Genomic DNA, 21645 nt, shown 5'->3' on the forward strand with positions numbered 1-21645 from the left:
TTTACTTTTACATGATGAACGTTTCTTGACTCTGAGTATATATTGTGCCTCAATTTTCAAGAACGTGCATGCGGAGCAATTTTGTATCGTTGATTTTGGTGCCTTTATTTGTTTATTTGTTTATTTGTCATTCCTCATGATTTATGTGGGTATTGCCTGTTGGACCTGCTCCACCACTATGCTAATGCTTTTCTTCAGGAACTGCCACCAAACGTGAGATTTATTGATATTTATGCAAATTTTTACAGCGCAGGACAGCTTGAACTGCAGTTTAGACTTTAGACACTCAACTTTATTGAATTGTCATTTGCTTCTGATTGAGCTCCCAGGCAAGTTATTCAAAGAAACATGAAATACCTGTTATTCTACAACAATGTTGTTGCAGATGAATCGAAATCCCACGAGAACACTTCATTATGGACTTATTTGTGTGGGTGGTGTGTTACCTTTACAGCACTCCGGATCTATTTCCGTTTGAAAACAATTTTTTTTATTGCACTGTACTTTGCACCATTGTTTGCACTTCTTGCTTGCTTCAATTCATGATTGTTTTTCGGGGGATGTGTTGGCACTCGGGTCTTTGAATTAAAATAGGTCATTACAGTAAACCCTTGTATATCGTGGGGGGTGAGTCAGTGAGGAGGGGTGCGTTCTGAGAAAATGTCACTATATTTGAAACTGAGTTAAAAGCAAAGGATCTTAGGGAAAAGGGGGTTAAGTTTCTGGCCTTCAAGGAAATCGAGAGGAAGATGGGTGGAAGCCACGTGTGTGTGTGTGTGTGTGTGTGTGTGTGTGTGTGTGTGTGTGTGTGTGTGTGTGTGTGTGTGTGTGTGTGTGTGTGTGTGTGTGTGTGTGTTTTTGTGTGTGTGTGTTTTTGTGGTGACTCGGTCCTGCTTGCCGGGTACTTTTAACCTGCCGTTGCAAGCATGAAATCTGTAATTCAAATCGTCTTTTACACGCAAGTTTTCAGCATTCAAGCAAAAGAGTGCCAATTTCAAAATGGTTAACCGTTCTGTTCCTGGATTCAAATCGGACTCTGAGAAATATTCGTGGATGAAAGGTACGCGTCGAGTTCAAACCATTTGCTGTTGGTACTTTTTTTTTTTTTTGTGTGTCGGCAGTGGGTAAAACACACACGTACCACACCACACACACAGCCATCACTTTTCTCCACCTTTTTGCACTAGATTAACTTTTGTCCATCGTTTTGTGCTTGGGCACCATTATTAGCAGTGTGTGAGATAACCGTGGACATGGATGCAAATGATGACTCGCAACTCAGCTCAAAAACCGCAATTGGTCCGAATTAAGCCCTGCCATAACTAATTCAGTCCATAATTCAAAACAATATTTAAGGTTTTGCTGTATTTGTTTATGTATCACGAATGCCTATTTTTTGTTTGTATGTAACATCATCACAACCAGGTAGCCTGGTGTTTGCTTAGTGGTTAGGGTAGGTGGCTTGGGATCCTCAGGTCCTGAGTTCAAGCTCCGTTGGCTGCTGCATTAACACCAGTGGGTTGACTCAGCCTGTCATCCTTCCGAGGTCGGCGAAATGAGTACCAGTGTATGCCCCGGTTAGAATAGGTGTACCATATCCCTGTGTGTCCTAAGGGGCGACCAGGGTTGTGCGTCAGGAAGGGCATCCGGCCATAAAAAAAACATCCATAAAGAAAAAAAATCTAACCCCTGCTCAGCAGGGAAAAATGGCTGTTTTTTTTTTTGTATCATCACAACCATGTTGTGCTCTCGTGTGCAGTTATGCATTGTTTAGCCTACAATGCATACAGGTATTGGAAGCTTGTATTGTTTGGTATTTTATATTTGGCTACTAATTTTGGTCATTTTTAAACTTCATCATGCATGCTCTTTTTGAAACTTATCTATCCTCTTGAGTACTTGTCATTTGATGTCCACCTTGCACAAGCTTCATTGAATTTCAACTGAGAACGAATTGGCTTCCACATTTAGTAATCCGGTGATTCTCCAAAATTATCTTGTAACCGGCTTCACATATTGTGTGACAGTTTGTCACCATGTTGTTTGTTTTTTGTTTTCTTTCTAACAATGCTTTATTAAGGAGTCATACTTACAATGCATGACACATTGGGGGGTGGGGGTGGGTGGGTGTTTCACTGGGGGTGGGGCGGGGGTAGGGGAGGATCTCAGTCATGTGACGCCATCAAGCAATTGTGTCTGATTATGGAACTCCCATCGATACTGAAAGATCGAGGAACATTCTGGGAGAATATATATATATATATATATATATATATATATATATATATATATATATATATATATATATATATATATATATATATATATATATATATATATATATATATATATATATATATATATATGAGTATTGACTGCTGTATCCCAATTTTGGTCACCATACTTGCAGTCAAAAATGGCTTTCATTCACAATAAATATCATGCATTGCAAACATTTCATAACTTTCTTGTACCTCACTCGATATGGTGGAAGGTGTGTTTTCATGTGAGAACACCAGGGGCGATCATCCCCAACTACCCCCATCCGTAGGTTGTGGAGAGTGAAATAACCCTAAGATATGAGGGTGAACTGTGTAAGCAGTCAGGGACAATCTGGTAGTGTTTGTTGAGGTGAAGTTAGGGGGGTTTATCCTCACAAATCCTTCAAATAACCAATGATGCAATCATCTGCTGAGTCAGAGGTGCCATAAATCCTCTCCCCCATTGTTTTGTGGGTTATCCATTTTGGAGTAAGATTAGGAGAAGGAAAACTCTGATGGAACACCAATGGGCAGGAGAAGCTCATTGGGTTTGGTTGCCAATTCTCCTGGTAGCTGATGACTACCAACCTAATTCATCGTCAGTTGCAGTGGCGATTCACCATCGTCATAGCCAGTTGAAAGATTTTGGTGATTATCGGAATCTGGATCTGAGAATTTTGTGAGTGATTCCTCACCATTGGGAGATGGTGCCAAAAACGACATATAGCAGGATATCTCAAAAAGTTGTGGATGGGTTCTGACAACTTGGTGGGCAGGTTGGGTATGTAACAGGGAAGAATTGATTAGACTTTGGTGAAGATCCGGCTTCGAGATTTTTTTTTTTAAGTGATTCTTCACCATTGAGCGACAGGGCTAAATCGATATATAGCAGGATACATGAGAATTGTTATTGACTGATTCGGATGAAACTTGGTGGGTGAGTTGGTTCGGTGACAAGAACAAGCCAATTAGATTTAAGTTCAGATCCAGATCAAGCCTATCGATGTGATACAAAACGCTAATCAGCCTGGCAGAGGTATGCTCTCTATCGAGTGCCCTTCTAGTTTTGGAGATGTTTTTTGTCATTGTGACAGGGTAGGCGTTTTGGTGGAGGAAGTGTGGGGTGGGCGGGGCTGTCAAAAAAAAAGAAGTCAGGATTTTGTGGACGACCCTGAATGAGCATTGATATTTCTTGTATAGTGTAACTCGCTCAGAGTATACAATGTCATTTGTTGTATGAAATTTCAAAGATGAACTATTATTGTTTCAGTTTTTATTATTTTATTATGTCCTCATTAACCTTAAATCAACCAACATTATGTCATTTTCGTCCTTGAACATAATATATTTACAAGCTTTACCATCTGTTCATGCGCAAAAAGCCAGTTAGTCACGTTTGCATTTCCACGAGTATACATTCTTTCCATTTCATTGTTGGTCTGCAGTACTTGCATAGATTTTTATTTTTTTTAACCTTTACATTTTGTGGAATGCAGGGCAAAATGACTTAAATTTACCTTGGCCAAATTCCTGGCAATGGTGACAGTGGCGGTGGCAGCTGCTGTCGTTGTAGTCTGGCCCTCTCATCCAAACAAATCCCAAACCATGATCCATCTTTGAAGAGTATATCTGCTACTTTAAAGTAGAATTGAAAATATGACTCACCTATCATCCTAGAAACGTCAGGCAACTTTTGCTGTGCCCTTCAGAAGTCCAACCTCGAGCCCTGCATTTGATGTCAAAGAAGCAGGAGAAAGTGGCTTTTAAATTGTGTACCTATTGATCGAAACACTGTGATATAAAGAAAACACCGATTTTAAGTTATTATCTTGCCAAAGCAAGATATGTTACTGGATCGGTTTGTTTGTTTTTTTGTTTATATATTTATATATTTGTCTGTTACAATTGATTTTCAACTTTCAACTTGCTCTCTAAGTCACAGTTCTGAAGCAATGGCTCTCAAACTTGACATGTATACTCGTGAGCGCAATAGCTTTCGACGCTTAATTTCGAAGGTCAAAGGTCAAGGTCACCAGAAGGTCAAACATCAAAATCAACGAAACCCTTAGCTTTTGAGTAAATTTTATCGGATCATCTCCAAACTTGGTGGATATATAGCATATCGATAGGCGCTCAGCTGATTAGTTTTTGGTGGCGATCGGCCTTGACCTTCTTGGTTAGCGCCTAAGGTCGAAGTTGACCTTCATGAAGGTCATTTTTAAATCTTTGACTAACAATATCGAATAGTACCTCAAATTGAAGCCCTAGAAGAGTGTTTCTCAGATATATAAAAATTTCGTCGTTATGACGTCATGATGAAAAAACTGATTTTTCATAAAAAATAAACTCAAATCAAGGTCTTTTGGCAAGATGACCTTTGGCCTAAGGCCAAGGTATGCTTTTCATTTTAATTTGAGTCTGATTGTGTTGCAGCAGTAACTCAAATTAGGGTGGAAAACATTCAATAGACAGCCATTTTCTAATTATGTTACAGGAAGAACCTTGTAGTTGAATAACTGCCATCGTGAAAAGCCAAACAAACCTTTTAAATGCTTGCATTGTCCTTTGGAAGAAAAGCTGTTTGTTTGTTTTTGTTTGTTTAGAGCTGCTGAATGGTGCACAGGAGCAATGTGAGCTGCCTGAACGAGACGGGTTCCCACATTGTGAGGCTAAAATCAAGGTGTGTCCATGCAAACTATTAAACGATTATGGGTGATTGATCAATTTTCCATCAAATTAAAGTGATGAATCGACCATTAGCTCTAATTTTGCTGAAATAAAACTTTCCTTGGAAGTTTGTAAAAGTTACACGTTGATATCAAAATTCTAGTTCAGCAAAACAAGTTGTGCATATTTACAATTCTTACCCTCCTTGTGCATACATGCATGCCCATATATTTTTGCTTTAAAAAAATCTTTATCTCTGCAACCACTTGTCTGATCGATGCGAAACTTTAAACACAGGGGGGATTTCCCATGGAGAATATTTCATTGATGACTCTGATGTCATTGGTCCCATGGTATGGCAGCTATATTCGATTAAAGGGAAAATTTTGAAGATCATCTTCTGAAACCACTCGAGAAAAATTGAAACTTTGCTTATGTCATCAACTCCCCATGTGGTATATCGGGTGATAATGATGACCTCAAAGGGCGGAGAAGCTCCTTGTGAGGCAACGGCCATCCATTTCTCGTGTCCAAACTGTCTGGGGACGTCCTCCTGCAGTTGGGTTACGACTCTTTTTTTTTTTTTTTCTTTTTTTTCCCCCCTTTTTTTTTGGTAGCCTCAAACTTGGTGGTTGGTGGCAGGATTTGCACTGCGGCCACTGTAAAACACTTAATTCTGCAATACCCACAAATGGAAGAAAATCTGAAAACCCACTCCGTGGGAGTATCTCCTGCGCTGCTGCCCTCTGCAGGGCAGCTCATATACATATATATATATATATATATATATATATATATATATATATATATATATATATATATATATATACATATATATATATATATACACATATACATAATCACTGATGTTGATACTTGGCCAAATTTTTTTTGCTTGACTTGTGTGTTTTTTTATTTTATTTTTTTTTATTTTTTTTTTTTTTAAGTTTTTTTTTAAATATTATTTTTATGAGTTTTCTTTCAGGTCAGGAGAAACCCTTTGGCTTGTTGAAGCCATCTGTTGCAACAGGATTGTCAATGATTGTTCCTTCACAACACAATCTGTCACGAATGGGCCTTAAACATCATGAGCTGCCAGAGTCCAAAATGTAAGGGCTATGGTTTTGGCTTTAACGCGAGGAAATTATCCATCATTGCCACAAGTGCCAAATCTTATTTCTCTTCAAAAGCTTTGGCTCATGATAAAAGTGGCCTTGATCAGCTCTCAGTTGCCAATGTTAGCGTCTTATAAATTGTCCCACTGGCTCGCCAAATCTTGCAAAGATGAAGTGATCCATTCAATGCAGCAGAAGTTTTCTCTGAACATTGACGAAGCAACCAGCTCAAATTATCATCGTGTTCTTGTTGTACTTGTTAGCTACTTCTGATCAACAAAAAGTTGTTTATCATTTGGAATCCATAAGTGCCATCAAAGTTGACAGTGAGGCCCAATTTTCAGGACTTTATAATATGTTTCAGGACGATGTTATTCCTTGAGAAAATCTCATTTCAATACTGATGGAGTTTTGTGTTGTTATGAGAGGCTCAAAAACGGAGTTGAAAATAACATTTGGAATAGTAGGGCCCCACAGTTGCTGGATATTGTGATTGGACGTACATGTCATCATGCTCACATTGCTGCAAATATATCTTGTAAGCCTTTTGAATATCATGTGGGGGGAATGATGGCAGGTATCTACTCTGATTTTAAATGGCCAGTGGATCTTATGTGCTATCATTGGTCATATCAAGTGTACCATTTGACAACCCACAGCTGACTTTCACTGAATGATGTGTGTTGATCAACACAGTCTACACTATCTTCTTTGCGCCATTTCTGTCAGCTTTGGATACCAGGATTTCCAAGGATGTTGTCGATGCGTTATCATTTTTTATTTTTTTGAAGCGTAAAGTGAGTGGCGGAAACAAAAAGAGCATTTAGAAAATCATGCTCCCTTCCCCTCCCCCTCTCCCACTTCCCTCTCCATTTCTCAAGACTGCTCTCTGGAGGGCACATACCTCCACCAGGCCGGTTGTTTTTTTTTATTTTTTATTTTTATTTTTTTTTTCTTCCCATCCCACTGATGGGCCAGATCTGCATCTGGACCATTCCTCCTTGTTACACACCAAAATCTAATCGGCTTGTTCTTGTCACCTACCAAATTCATCCACCATGTTTTGTTGTGATCCATTCACAACTTTTTGAAATATCGTTTTTTGGCCCCATTTCTCAATGGGTGAAGAATCGCTTTTTAAAAATTAGAAAATTATTGTATCCGGCTCTGGATCTTCACTCAAATGAAATCAATGCATAATTGTCACACATCCAACTCATCCACCAAGTTTCCTCATCCGTCCGTAACTTTTTGAGATATCCTGCTCACAAACAGACAGGCGTGAAAACGTAACCTCCATCTACCTTCTGTAGCGGAGGTAATGATGATGACGAACGAAGGAAAAGAAAGGAAGCTCATAATATCGGAGAACATTTTCCACCTGAGATCAAAACCTTCTTTGGTCATGCAGCGAGGGGTTTACAGAAAATCATCTCAAATGTTCAAACCAGTTGTTTGTAACCATCTTTTCAGTGCAGTGAGTAATGTGACTTCAAAAGCATTATAAATTCTGCTTTTTTTATTTTATTTTATTTTTTTTCTTTTTCTCCAAGTATCAGTTAACTCTTCTTTTACATTTTGGCTCTCGATAGTACTGGTTCACCTGAAGAACGATGTGTTTTTTTTTTTTTCTTTTTTGGTGAAGGAAACAAAGATTGGCAAGCTCCTTGATAAACAGAAGCAACTGGCTACAAAATTCATCAGCATCTTTGTCAAGTCTGAGCCTTTGCAAAACATGACCCCAAATAAACTAGCATACATCATCTGCATCGGAGGGATATTTTCATATTTACCTATGCAGGCACTTGTGGGTTATCCTGGAAAAGTATGGCAATGACAGGTTGGTAACTCTTTCATGGAAAAGAGAAAGGAGGCTTACATTAAATGGAACATCTTTGTTGGTAAAAATCCAGTGAGCACTTTACCTTGTAGCGGGGCATCATGAACACACAACGTTCCACCTGAACATGCTGCCATCACTTGCTTCAAACCTTGTAAAAGAAGAAGAAGAAAAGGATAACGAAAATGGGGAAGTGAGGGCCCACATCATTGATGACCAGCTGCCTGATCCCCTTGCCTGTCAAGATCCCCTCTTCCTGTGCCCCTCTTCCTTTCATCCCCTCTTCCTGTGCAGGCTGGAGTTCCTCAAGGTAGCGTTCTGGGCCCTGTTCTTTTTCTGGTTTTCATCAATGATCTCTCGGACTCTCTGGAAAATCCTCTATTTCTCTTTGCCGATGACTCCACCCTCTGCCGTACCATCTGTCATCCCTCAGACCGGCAAGCAGCAGCTTCTTCGCTCACTGCAGATCTGGATAAAATCACAAACTGGTCCAACACGTGGAACATGTCTTTCAATCCAGACAAATCTCACACTCTCACTATGTCTCTTCGAAAGGACCGTTTACAAAACCCCCCCATCCACTTTCTCAACAATCCTCTGGAAGAAGTCTTTTCTTTCAAGCTTCTGGGTCTCACTATCTGCCATGACCTTTCCTGGGAAAGTCACATTTCCAACCTTGCCTCAAAAGCCAGTCGCCGACTGGGAATCCTCCGTCGTGCAAAGTCCTTCCTCGGCCCTCTTGAGCTCCTGACCACTTACAAAGCTTTTGTCCGTAGCCTGATGGAGTACTGCTCTCCCCTCTGGGCTGGTGCTCCTGCCTCCCACCTTTCTCGACTTCACGCTGTCGAAACCAGGGCTTTTAAGATCATTGGCATCTCCCGCAATGAAGCTGAGTCTTTGGGCCTCTCACTCAATCACCGCAGGTTGGTCGGTGGTCTTTCTGTCTTCTACCGACTCCTCTCCAGCCTTGCCCCCCTGCTCTCTCTGTGATTTGTCCCAACCACATTTCCACAGGGCGCTCAAGGTCCGCCAACAACCCCCTTCTGGTAAAACTACCAAAATCACGAATCACTGCTCATCTTCACTCTTTCATTCCTCTTTTTTCCCGCCTTTGGAATAAACTTCCTCACTCTATTCTTTCCCATTCTTCCCTCCAGGCTTTCAAAACAGCTGTTCACCACCACCTCTTATCTTCCCCCATCCAAATCCTCGATCTTTTCTACCCCCGATAATCCACCCAAGCCCACTTCCTTCAATTCTCCTGCTTTCCTTCCTGAAAGTCCCTTTAATGTCCATCTTCCCCTCGCCATGTTCCCCGTCCCATCCCCATCCCTCCCCCTTCCACAGTTCACCTGTGTCTGTTCCCCAATGTTTTGTCCCTTCCACTCCCGCCCCTCTTGTCTCATGCCTCCTTGCTGTGAGTTGTGTGTTAGCTCTCATACGAGCCTCGACCAAGGTATACAAAAAAAAAAAAAAAAAAAAAAAAAAAAATGGGAAATTAAACTTGTGCTCAGCTAAAGTGGGCCTCACTGGAAGATACCCACTTCTTTCTAATAGTGTGATGGTTGTGTACTCCTGTTTCCTTGGTCATATAATTACAACCTTCTTCTGAAAAACAAACCATTAATTTCACTGGAGTTGAGATTACCTTCTTGATGAAAATTTCCATCATGCTCACGTCATACAAAATTGTTGAAGTGGTTTTAATACCGTCCCTAAGATTTCTCACCAGGATGCGTTTAACTCTCCCAGAGCTGGCAGCCATTGAATATGCAGAAGTTAAGAAGCGTTCGTACTCTATATCGAAAGGGGTCTTGATACCAGACTACATTTCTTCACAACAATATGGATTTATATTTATATCATTTCCATCCGTAATGCATTTTAAAATGATTTATGATGGTTACAAGTGCAAATGAAAAACTTGTCTGACATTTGAATTGACCATCACTTGAGTCGCAACAACTTTTTCACTCCGAAGGGAGAATATAACACCACACAACAGGCACGCACAACCACTGGTGTAGACCTTCTTGGATGTTGATTGTAAGGTTTCTAAGAGTGCTGATTTTTTTTTTCCTTCCATCTTTCTGTGCTTTGTTTCCAAATGATTCAGTGGATGAAGGACATGTGGCAGTCTGACTCTTGTTACCTCAGCTATGGTGTTGATGGCTCCTATTGCTCCTTCATCATCTACCTTGGTGAAGTATGTACTTCCACTTTTATTTGCAATGCTCTCTTGCAGCCTTCATTCTTTAAAAATGAGGACTCAAAACAGGCGATTGATAGCCAAGGTACGAGGCGTCTTTGGAAGGTTCTCGGAACGAGATAAAAGGAAATATATTTCTTACTAATTATATACAACTTGTTTGTTGGAAAATAAAACGACATACTTGTATGTATAGACTTGTGGCTTGCTATTTGGTATTCTTCATGCTGTTTGTGTTTTGAGGCATGAGACAGTGAGGTGGTGCATTATCATGTGCTAATTGGGAACAAATGCTTTGTAAATGAAAGGTGATTTGATGTGATCTGGCGTTGCAATCTTGTCGGTTACCATCCACCGATTGGGTGCTTTTACATCCCAAAATGTCTTCAAAAGGTTCATTAGAATACTTTATTCCTTTTGGGCAAAATTGTTGATGTTGAACAGTTGTTGTTCATTTTAAAATAAATATATTGGGGAGAAGGAAGGACAAGACTGTCAATAAATACAGAACAGATCTGGTGGTTGAAAGACATAGAAATGAAAGGGGGGCGAGCAAACACTGTCAATTACAAATGAAATGAACAATTTGCTATGGCGCCGCCAAGACCAGATTCTCACAACAAAGGGAGCAGGTGGGAACTTTAGGCACGAGCTGGTCTTGGGCTGGTGTCGTGCAGGTCGGCAGGGCAGAAGAATGATGACGAGGAGGCCAGGAGATGAGTGGATGGAAATTATGAGCAAAGTCTCCACGACTCTCCAAAATTGTCCTTTTTTGTGGGGGAACACTGAGACAGGGAGATTGGTGTTTTATTCACCAAAGCCAAAAATGTCATCTGAATTGCCACACGCATATGCAAACACACCCAAATTGATTGCCTTTCCAGCACCTGGCTGGTCTCATCATTGGCTGCCCACTGTCAGTGGGCTGAGCCATCTTTCAGGCCTGTGGGTTGGCCCCTCGCAAAAGGGCTCCACAACTCACTGAAATGCCATGGCCGACAGTTCTCTGGCCAAATGACCCATTCGGAGGTCTATTTGTCCCACTTACCAAAAGTCCTCCACCTGGCTTTGCCTGCACAGGAGGTTTCACACAACACAATGTTACCCTATTATGCTTTAAATTTTACAATTTCCACCGCCTCTATGCATGTTCTACCATACGACTTACTTGTGAGAGATATCTAATACAAGAGTAAATCTAACCTACTCGAACACGCGTTCCATACTATTCTTTTCACAATCTCGCTATGGATCCCCCCCCATCCCTTTGACAGAACAGCACTGAGTGTTTACCTCCCTCCACCCTTTCCTCCCCCATATTTGATGATGCAACTCCGGGGAGCTCGACAAACAGTAACCACTCTTATTCTCTATGTTTGAGTGCAAACATGTGATGCCTTCTCCCATTATGTTGATGACAGTCAGGCATTGTCTTAAAATGCTGTGAATGTCACTGAAATCCAAGTCTAAGTTTTTGTTTTGTTTTATTCTCGCCAAATGGCATCTGACGGATGCAGGATCTGTGTCTGCACATACTTAATGGTGTTGTGCAAACCTGTGTCGCATGCTCATTGGGATTCTCACTCGGTGAGCTAGCAGGCCATTTGATATCGACCATGTTCTCTTCAAAATACTGCTGAATAATATTGGCCCGCTGAGGTTCAGTTTTCATCCAATTCATTTTTTTGCTGTCTTGTAGCATTGACATCTTGGCCCATTGCATTTTCTGTTTTTCTCCAATATTTAGATTCACTTTGATAAAATGTGATTTTTTTTTTTTTTGAGCTTATCGTGCAGTGTGGGACATTTGGTCGCTGCTGTTTTTAATGACATCAATAATACGAGAACATAAATTGGCGATGTAAGATATACCCGTATAAAGCTGCCGCAGTGTAATGGACATGTCTGTGATGTTGAACTCGTTGACAACGCTGTGTTAATTACTCGTTTCCGTGGGGCCCAGGAATCGTTCATGAAATCATCTGTACTGTGCCATTAGTTGCTGTTCAGCTCTTGTAAGATTTCAATCGATGCTCTTGTTTGCGCACAGGCAGATGGTTTAATGCATCGTAATGAGAAATGGGAGAAGCATTTCAAACCAGATGATAGAAAATTCAATGTGATTAAATCCTGCTTTGCTCATTTCCAATTCTTACAAGGTTATTGATATTCTTCAGGAATCGTATGAAGCATCATCCATATAACCATGATTCTTTTTAAATCCATTTATTATTTACTAGCAGGAGTACCCAGCGTTGCCTGGTGCTGTTCTCATCCTGTTAGTGTTTTGAAGAAATCAATTTTTTTTTTTTTAATGTGTGGGGGTGTAAAACACTTCCCTACACCTATTAAGGAAGTGGGTCAGGGATCATTTAATATTACCTTTCACAGAGCTCGAAAGGCTTCGGCACTATAGAACAATTTATTTATTTTATTTTTCAAAATCTTCAATTTTTCTTTTACTTAAAACACTCCCCGGAACTCACTGGTGAACCTCATGAAAGTTTGATGAAGATCCGTTTGGCTATCTCGGAGAAAAATGGCAACAGACAAACATCTCTCTTATCCAGTATAGATTTATTCCCTGTCTTTATACACTGCCAATGTTGTGTTACTACAGTATACGCACTAACTGTTGCATCAACAAGAATGACAAAAAAAATAATCTTGGGATGTTTCACGCAGAATGTCTTCATTTGTTCTCGCTTCACCGATAACTTTTTGGCATCGATTTTAGTTGTGCAATTATTGACGATAACGGTTCATTGATTTGTATAATTACCTCTGCCACCGAAGGTGAAGGATATCTGTGTACAGGATATCTCAAAAAGTTGTGGACGGGTTTTGTGTGTTCAAGGACGCAGTGATAAGATTTTGGTGAAGATCCAGATCCGGATCCGACGACTAGAATGTTTAAGTGATTCTTCACCGTTGAGATAGGGTCAAAAACGATATATGGCACGATATCTCAAGTTGTGAATGAATTTGGATGAAACTTTGTGGATACGTAGGGTATGTGACACGGACGAATTGATTCAATTTTGCTGAAGATCCAGATCCAGATCTGGACACGTGAATTTTTTTTTTAATCTTTAAAGTCATTCTTCACCAATGAGAGATCGGACCAAAAACGATATAGTCCTGTACAGCATGATATTTCAAAAATGTATTGGGCCCGATATGTTCTCGTGGATCAGGCATTACTTGGCAGAGGTATACACTCTACCGATTGCCCTACTAGTTATAATAGTAATGGTCATTGTGAATTTAACTAATTATTCTGTCTTGTTTGGGTTGTGTTCTAATTGGTGTGGATAAAAAAGTGAATCATTAGTGGTCTTTGTATTTGAAGATCGATCTCTTCCTAAAACGTATAATTTGTTTATCTGACTCTCTTTGCTCTTGAATTTGGGGATTGGGAGAAACGGGGGTGGGGGGGGGGAGAAGATGAATCTGTGTCTTTTACACTAATAAAATGTATTTTGATTTAAAACTTATCTCTGCAGGTAGAAAACTGGTGTCCCCGACTACCCTGGAGGAAGAAGGCAGATCAAATTGAAGGCCTCACTTTGGTAAATCTGCAACCACTGTGGTCGATTTACTTTTCTTGTTTTTATTGTTGCTTCAGAATGATGCTCATCCGGACTTGGAAGTTGAGAAAAGAAAAGTGTTTGCGTAATCAGGGTTACCATTTGTTTTGATTTATAATTTTTCTATTGATACAAAAATATTTGTTTTGATGTGATGTGATCCTCACTTTGGATTGTCATGAGAAGTTTTATTGCTGAGACAGTGAAGTCCAGGAAGAGTTATTTTGAAGTAAATTGGTCAACTGAGACTTGCAGAGGAGAGATCTTTTTTTCTTTCTTGCTTGGACATCTGATGGAGTTAAACTAGACTCGAAGAAAGTAGACATACCACCCGCAAAGAATCTCACTGAAATATAAATCTTCATGGGAACGATAAACTCGATGAGCAGATTCTCTCCACCATTCGCTTAGACTGCAGAACCTATTTGTCAGTTGTTGAAGAGGGATGGTACTGTTTGTATGGCACACAGAGCAACAAGAAGGTGTGTCAGGTAATGAAGCGTATGATAACAGGAGCACCTGTGCTTACCTATTATGGTGCTGAAAAGCAAAACGTGAACCAGACAGATGCTAGCTTGAACAGCATTGGCTGCTTTTTGATGCAAGATGTCGAACCAGTCTGTTGTGCAAGCCACTCGGTCAGTGCTGCATAATGTAGATGCAACAACTTCGAGAGTGAGTTGCTTGCCACGTGCTGGTCTCTGGAGAAGCTCAACCACTATGTCTATGGGAACGAGGTTGTCAATGGGATGGACCACAAACCATTGGAGAGCATCTGCAAGAACAGCATCTCCAGTATATAATCACATCTACAAACACTCTTGCTTAAGATAAAGTATAATGCAGTCTTTGCTTCTTGATCCCAAATGAGTTATGACCACGGATGTTAAAAGCACTCATAAAGCTCACATAGGCACCGAGTAATACTTACTTGGTGTTCTGTCCATGCATTTTGAGGAATTTACATAATATGACTACTGACTGTACGGCATACCTGCAGTTAAAAAAGAAAAAAAAACAACCAAAAGAGTTTGTTCTCATACGAGCCTTGACAGTGTGCACGCACACACATGCACACACGTGCACACACACTAAAAAAAAAGAGCCATTACCTCAAAACATTCTAATTGCCATTGCAGGAGCTGGGGTCTGACCTGCTTGACTACAAAGGTGCTATTCTCAGACTTCGGTCATGGTTATGTTAAAAATGGGAACATGTCCAGGTGTTCTTATCACAGAGTACGATAGCACTCCATATGTTGGGGTGGCATGGGGGGTGGGGGGGGGATGGCCATCCATTCAAATGTGTACAAAACAATATGCTCGAACTACAGAGTGAAATCATACGCATTTTAAAAAGCCAGACCTTTTATTCTCGAACGTTTTCATGACTAATGAGAATGAAAAATATGCTAAAGTACCAGATCGAGAGATTACAAAATTGCCGATTTGTTCAACTGGAATGTTGTTAAATGTCATCGTGCTCAGCACCATAACGGTGGCTGAAGCAAGTACGATTCTTATGGAAGGAAGCGACATTTTCTTGGGTATTGCACCCATACCAAAACAAAAAAAGAAATCGGAAAAAAAAAATTATTGCAACACAAAATCGCACCAAAACGATGACGTCACTTTGGCATGACAACGCATGGCCTGGTTTTACACAATCATAGAATATAGCCGCCGTAGCTTTGTGACGATGGTGGTTTCGTTCCAGATTATAATCACCAATTGGAGAGCCATACTTGCAGCAGTAGCATTTATCATTTATCATTTTCTGAAGGAACCAAGTGTTGAGCAATTGTGGATTGAACAAGTAAGGTGATTTATCATTTTTATTCTCCTGGAAAAACATTTAGAATCGTTGCAAAAAGTTGATGTCACAGAAGTTGCACACTCACCCCCTCATTCTGTGTACTGTACGACAAAGCGAAGGTCATCCCCGCTCTGCATTAAATAAATATATATATATATATATATATATATATATATATATATATATATATATATATATATATATATATAATGCACACACACACGCATACAGTTGGACCCTGCTATTCGTGGGAGATACATTCCTGAAAAATGTCGCAAATGTCAGGGCATTGTTTTTATTATTTTTTTAAATACATGGTCCTGCATGGTGTAATCGTGGAAGAACAATAACAGAGAATAAATTGGGAGAAGACATCACAAAGGGGAAGTACCAACAGCAGGGAAGAGGGAAACGCTGTTTGTCCACACAGAATGTGCTACTATCAGCCACAAACGCCACCTCGTGGTAGCCGGTAGTACACATTCTCTTTTTTGACCGAGTACGTCTATAAATTATGTCCAATTAGAATGCGAGTATGTCTATAAAGTATTGTCGTGTTCACGCTGATTAACACCGACGATGAACGAATAGGTTGAACTGGCTTTAACTGCCGCAGACTGCGTCAATTATGGCGGTGTTACACGCGTGAGAACCGAGGAAAGACATAAGAACGTTAGCTCTTTTATAACCAATGGGTTTATTTCCTGACAACAAACAAATAAAAAAAACCGAAGAAGATGACGCGACGGTGGGTTGGGAGGGAAGGAAGGGAATGAAATTAACAAATTATGAATTATATACAGTGAGGTAAAATAAATCTTAGACTCCTCACTCTGGACTCAATCACAGAGGGGGGGGGGGAGAGAACAAGAACCGGGTGGCTTATCTCTGGTGTACGAGCAGGTGATGAGGGTGATGACAGGAGAGAAGAAAGCACATGGCAAGAACCAGGGATGATGAACGAGGGGGGTGGGGGCAGGCAGGCAGGCAGGACGAACGGAGCAACAGATTCCTCTCTGGCACACTATCTCCTTCACGGGCTCTCCTCTGAGTCCACGATCCTTCTCCAGCTCTTCTCCGAGTGAGGCTCTCCTCAGAACTCACCATCCTCCCTATCGGACCACACCCACGCAATTTAGATTCCTCCCCTCTATCTGGACAACACAACACCCCTCTTGGCATCCATATATTCGCCCCCCCCCCACCTCCTTTGCCTGGCAGAGCTCCAATGCCACCTGGACCCACCCAGTAGGACATTACAAGTGGTTATATGTACAATTTCCTTTACCATAATCCCTAATTAATTCATACTACACACTATCCCCTGGAAGGTGCACATTCAAACAAGACAATCCGTAAGCTAATGTTTCCCTACTTATTACATCGAGATTGGTTAGCCACCCGTACATGGACCATGCTACTCTGTACATTTCTCTCTATTCAAAGGTAATGTCTACCCACCCACAAACGTAACAGTATATACAATTATAATGTGAGTATGTCTATGAAATACGTACTATTAATCCACACAAAACAAGTCTGGGTGAGGTATGCAATATTTGCTCTTTGTCGTTGCCTTATTTGTATATTTTCTTTTTAGCTCACCTGGAACGTAGTTCTGGGGATCTTTTGGGATGGCGCGTCGTCCGTCCACAAATACTTGCAACTTCTCTGAAACGACACATTCAATTCCGATGAAACTTGACAACAACGTTCATCACTCGTGATATACCAAAGTTTGTTCACGCGATATAAAAAAAATTGGGGTCGAAGGGGATTGACGTGGGCTGGGGCAGGGGTGGGGGGGGGGTTGCCCTCCAAAATATGTCTTTGCTATAACATTGGTTCATTGGTACATCTTGCTGATTCCATCACACATCAACTTCCTCCTCCACATCATTCCAGCAGATGCGCGCCCAGGAGTATTGCCCCTATTTTTTACTACGAGCAAAGTACCCACCCTATGGGTGATCTTGTTACAAGCATGCGACACTTTCTTCCGACGCATACCTTTATTTGGGCAGTGTATAGGCAAGTGACAGTTCTGTATAGGAAAAATAGATAACCTGGGTTACGTGCATGAAGCGAAAACATACCTACTGCTTATAATTCAAAATGCTTCACTGCAATGTAAAATGTGAGGACAGCAGTACTGTGTACTGTAAATGGTGGAGATCTGTAATGCTCTCCCCCACCTGGATGTGTCTCAACACGATGCATATTTACGTTGAGAATGTACAACCCACTCCCCCCTCCCCCCCTCCCCCCCTCCTCCTCTCCAAGACCACCGGCAAAGATAAAAACACACCTATACATTAATTGGGGTTTTGCTGATCCTCTGTAGCAAGTCTGGCTGTAATTGGGCTGGAATGTAGGAGGAGTAGCATGACAAACCCACAAACAAACACCGGGCCGGTGGTCCGTGAATCATAGTAAGGATACGGTGGTCCAATAGTGATTTAAAAAAATATATTTTTTTTTGAGTTAGCATAAGGTCATTGTGAGGGCTATACATAATTGCTTCATTGTAGCAAGAGAACATGGAGAAATGTTCAGTACATTTTTGGCCATGGTTATTAAAGGCTGTATTTCTGTCAAACCTTGGTCTTCTTGGTCCTCTATTTATTGAAGGGACAGTTAATTGGGCCCATGTATTCCTGCCATTCTTCAAAACGACTTTTTGCTGTGTTTATATAGACTAAGTGTTTAGACGTGCACAGCAAGTCATGCAGGATACTGCAGGTTCTGGTACATACTTATCCTTGGATTTATCCCAAAAAACCTTTGAAGACCATGTCGTTTGTCAAGTTTCCAGTGAGGCATCAATGTGGAATTATATGACCCTCTCATTGCCCCAATTTAAATCCATGTGATTATTTTATTTGGAAACATTTGAACAGAAAACATTCACACAAAGGTCACAAACTCTTATAGAGCTGTGAGTGAAAGTTGTGAAATTGTGCAATTTTATCAATGATGACTTTTGTCACAGAATAGTGAATAGTGTCATCCATCAGTGAAGAGGAAATCAGGTCAGGTCAGGTATGGGAGCATGTGCCAGAACAGCGCGTCGCTGCGTCCACTTTCCGCCGGTACTCCAGGGGCCTCCGTCTGGCCATCCCCCAGGCAGATGCCAGGCCCATCCCCATCTCCTTGAGATGGTCAACCTGTTGCAACCACGAGGCATGTGGTCGGCCCACTGGCCTCCTCCACTCATGAGACTCCCTCGCTGAGAGAATCTGGTGAGCAGGATCAGCGTCAGGAAAACGAGCCACATGTCCATACAGCCGCAACTGACGCTCACGGACTATGCAGGTAACAAATCTCATCCGAGTCTCTCTCAGCAACCGCTCGTTGGACACAAAATCCGACCAGCAATAGCCAAGGATTCTCCGAAGAGACCTGGTACCAAAGGAATTAAGTCTCCGTCTCAGATCCTTGGTCAGAGTCCAAGTCTCGCACCCATAGAGCAAGACTGGAAGTACCAAGGACCTGAAGACTCGGACTTTCGTCCTCCCGCACAGGTACCGGCAGTGCCACACCCCATGATCCAGTGAATCCATGACTCCCCAGGCCCGACCCAGACGTCTATTGACCTCTGACTCGCAGCCAGCAGAGACATGAATATCACTGCCGAGGTAAGTGAATCTCTCCACGACCTCAACATCCTCACCACAAACAGACACAGACAGGACAGCAGCATCCAAGATGTCACCGAAAGCCTGGATCTTAGTTTTGACCCAAGAAACCCGTAATCCCAACAGCTCCGACTCCTCATTCAGCACCTCGAGGGCCCCCAAGAGGATGTCTAAAGTCTCCGCAAAGATGACTGCATCATCTGCAAAATCAAGGTCCGAGATCTTGACATTGCCAAACGATGCACCGCAACTTGATCTCTCCGACATCCTCCCTAAAATCTAGTCCATACAAGTGCTGAAAAATGTGGGGGCAAGTACACATCCCTGACGAACTCCAGTAACAACTGGAAATAAGTCAGAGATGGTACCACCACACTTCACAGCACTCTCAGTACCAGAGTAGAGTTCAGACATCAGATCGATCAGTTTTGGTGGCACCCCACGAAGACCAAGAATCCTCCAGAAGACATCCCGATTCACTGAATCGAACGCTTTACAGAGATCAACATAGGCTGCAAGCAGCCCCTGCCGAAACTCTCGCCTGCGTTCGGTGAGGACACGAAGTGCAAGGATACGGTCAATCGTTGACCTCTTTGGTGTAAAGCCTGACTGCTCAAGCAGATGGTGGCGAACCCTATCAAGAATTATCCGAGCAAAGACCTTGCCCGGCACTGAGAGCAGCGTCACCCCTCGGTAGTTGTTGCAGTCTTGGCGATCACCCTTCCCTTTCCAGAGAGGGACAACAAGGCCCCTCTTCCAGTCAGTTGGGATGATGCCTGTGTTCCAGGCAGAGCACAAAACTGCATGCAACGACACGAGTGCAGCATTTCCACCAGCCTTGAGAAGTTCGGCATGGATGCCACAGATCCCTGGAGCTTTGCCCCATTTCAACTGGTTCACCGCAGCCCGTGTTTCCACAAGCGAAGGTGGACCACAGTTGATTCGAGGGTCAGCAACAGGGATTGTAACACCCTTGACGTCCAACTCGACAGCTGGGGGATCAGCCTGGTACAACCGCTCAAAGTAACCGGCCCAGCGGGCCTTCACTTCAGACTCCTCTGTCAAGAGCCTACCACTCTCTGCTCGAACTGCAGTGCTCCGAGGGATGGACTTGGATGAACGTAATGCGCGAATTCCCCTGTAAGTGGGACGAGAATCACCTGTCCACAGGTGATGCTCTACCCCCTCACAGATTCCTCGCACATAGGCCTCCTTGTCCACCCTCAGTGCACGTACAGTTTTACGCCTCAGCTCCCTGAACAGCTCAGCTCTGCCATTCAGCCTGGCCCTGCGACTCTGGTCAATGGTATCCAGTGTCCCTTGAGAGACAAAATTCTTCTTTGCCCTGTGGTGAGCTCCAAGGCATCCACCGGCAACATCAAGGATGGTGGTCTTGAAGGCGCTCCACAACTCTTCAGGACCCCCCAAAGCACCCAGACCCCCCAAGTGTCCACTCAGCCTGTTCGCAAACTCCTCAGCTACTCTCTCATCCCTGAGCTTGGCAACATCCAGCCTCGGCTGGGATGGTACCATTCTCCAGGATTTAAGGTGCAGCTTTAGAGTTGCTACAACAAGCCTGTGGTCAGTATTGAGGAACTGAGCACTCCGGTAGACCCTGCAGTTCTGGATCATCCTACCAACGACCGTCAATGAGGACATGGTCAATCTCCTTTGCCACACCGCCAGCGTTGGAATACCAAGTCCAGCGATGAGCTTGTGGGCGCTGAAACCATGAACCAGCCACCCTAAGTCCATGACTTCTTGCAAAGTCAAGGAACTTAGTGCTATTCTGGTTCATAGTTCCTGACCCATGGGGACCAACACACATCTCATAACCATCCCTATCAGTTCCAGTCGATGCATTGAAATCCCCCAAGACTAGAAGTGTATCTCGTCTGGGGCACTGATCAACCACAGACTCGAGTGTGGCGTAGAATGCATCCTTCACGGTGAGATCACTCGCCTCAGTCAGAGCATAAACAGAGACCAGGGAAATGACACCTAAGGAGTGACGAATCCTTAATCTCATAATACGCTCGTTGACCGGTTTTACCTCAATTATCATTGGGGTCAGCTTATTGGACATAGCTACAGCAACTCCTTGGGTATGGTAACCATCAGAGCGACCAGACCAATAGTAGGTGTAACCACCCACCATTATCTCGCCGCAATCCGGTCTCCGAACCTCAGAGAGAGCTGCAATCCCGATGTCCAAACGCTTGAGCTCAGATGATAACAGAGACAGGTGATCATCCTCTCTTCGGGATAGGACATTCCAGGCACCCACCCGAAAGGACCGCCTCAGGTTAACCCAAGGAGACCGCCGTCTGGTGGACGACACCTCAGCACCACTCCGACACACTCTCCCGCAATCTGACCCAGGGATGTTACCCCGTGGTTTCCCTCCTATCATCAAAGATTGGGGGTCCCGAAGGCTTTGCCCCAATCCCGTCATCCGGTGAGCTGCCCTGCGAAGGGAAGCTGCACAGGAGGTACTTCCACGGAGTGG

General features: G+C 42.5%; 1 protein-coding gene across 9 annotated transcripts in view; it reads left to right on the top strand.

Moving 5' to 3' along the window:
- Positions 1-21645, top strand: part of MGAT5 (alpha-1,6-mannosylglycoprotein 6-beta-N-acetylglucosaminyltransferase) — a 99212-nt gene that overhangs the window by 15480 nt on the left and 62087 nt on the right. For all 9 annotated transcript variants that reach the window (XM_085875576.1, XM_085875569.1, XM_085875575.1 and 6 more), the window contains 3 exons: positions 4865-4941; positions 10000-10089; positions 13599-13664. In XM_085875576.1, the coding sequence (XP_085731702.1) occupies positions 4865-4941; positions 10000-10089; positions 13599-13664 (233 nt within the window). The remainder of the gene's footprint in view (positions 1-4864; positions 4942-9999; positions 10090-13598; positions 13665-21645) is intronic.

Source organism: Eptatretus burgeri, chromosome 3, assembly GCF_056783735.1.
Source record: "Eptatretus burgeri isolate ZD-2024b chromosome 3, Ebu_testis_v1, whole genome shotgun sequence".
Taxonomy (NCBI): Eukaryota; Metazoa; Chordata; class Myxini; order Myxiniformes; family Myxinidae; genus Eptatretus; species Eptatretus burgeri.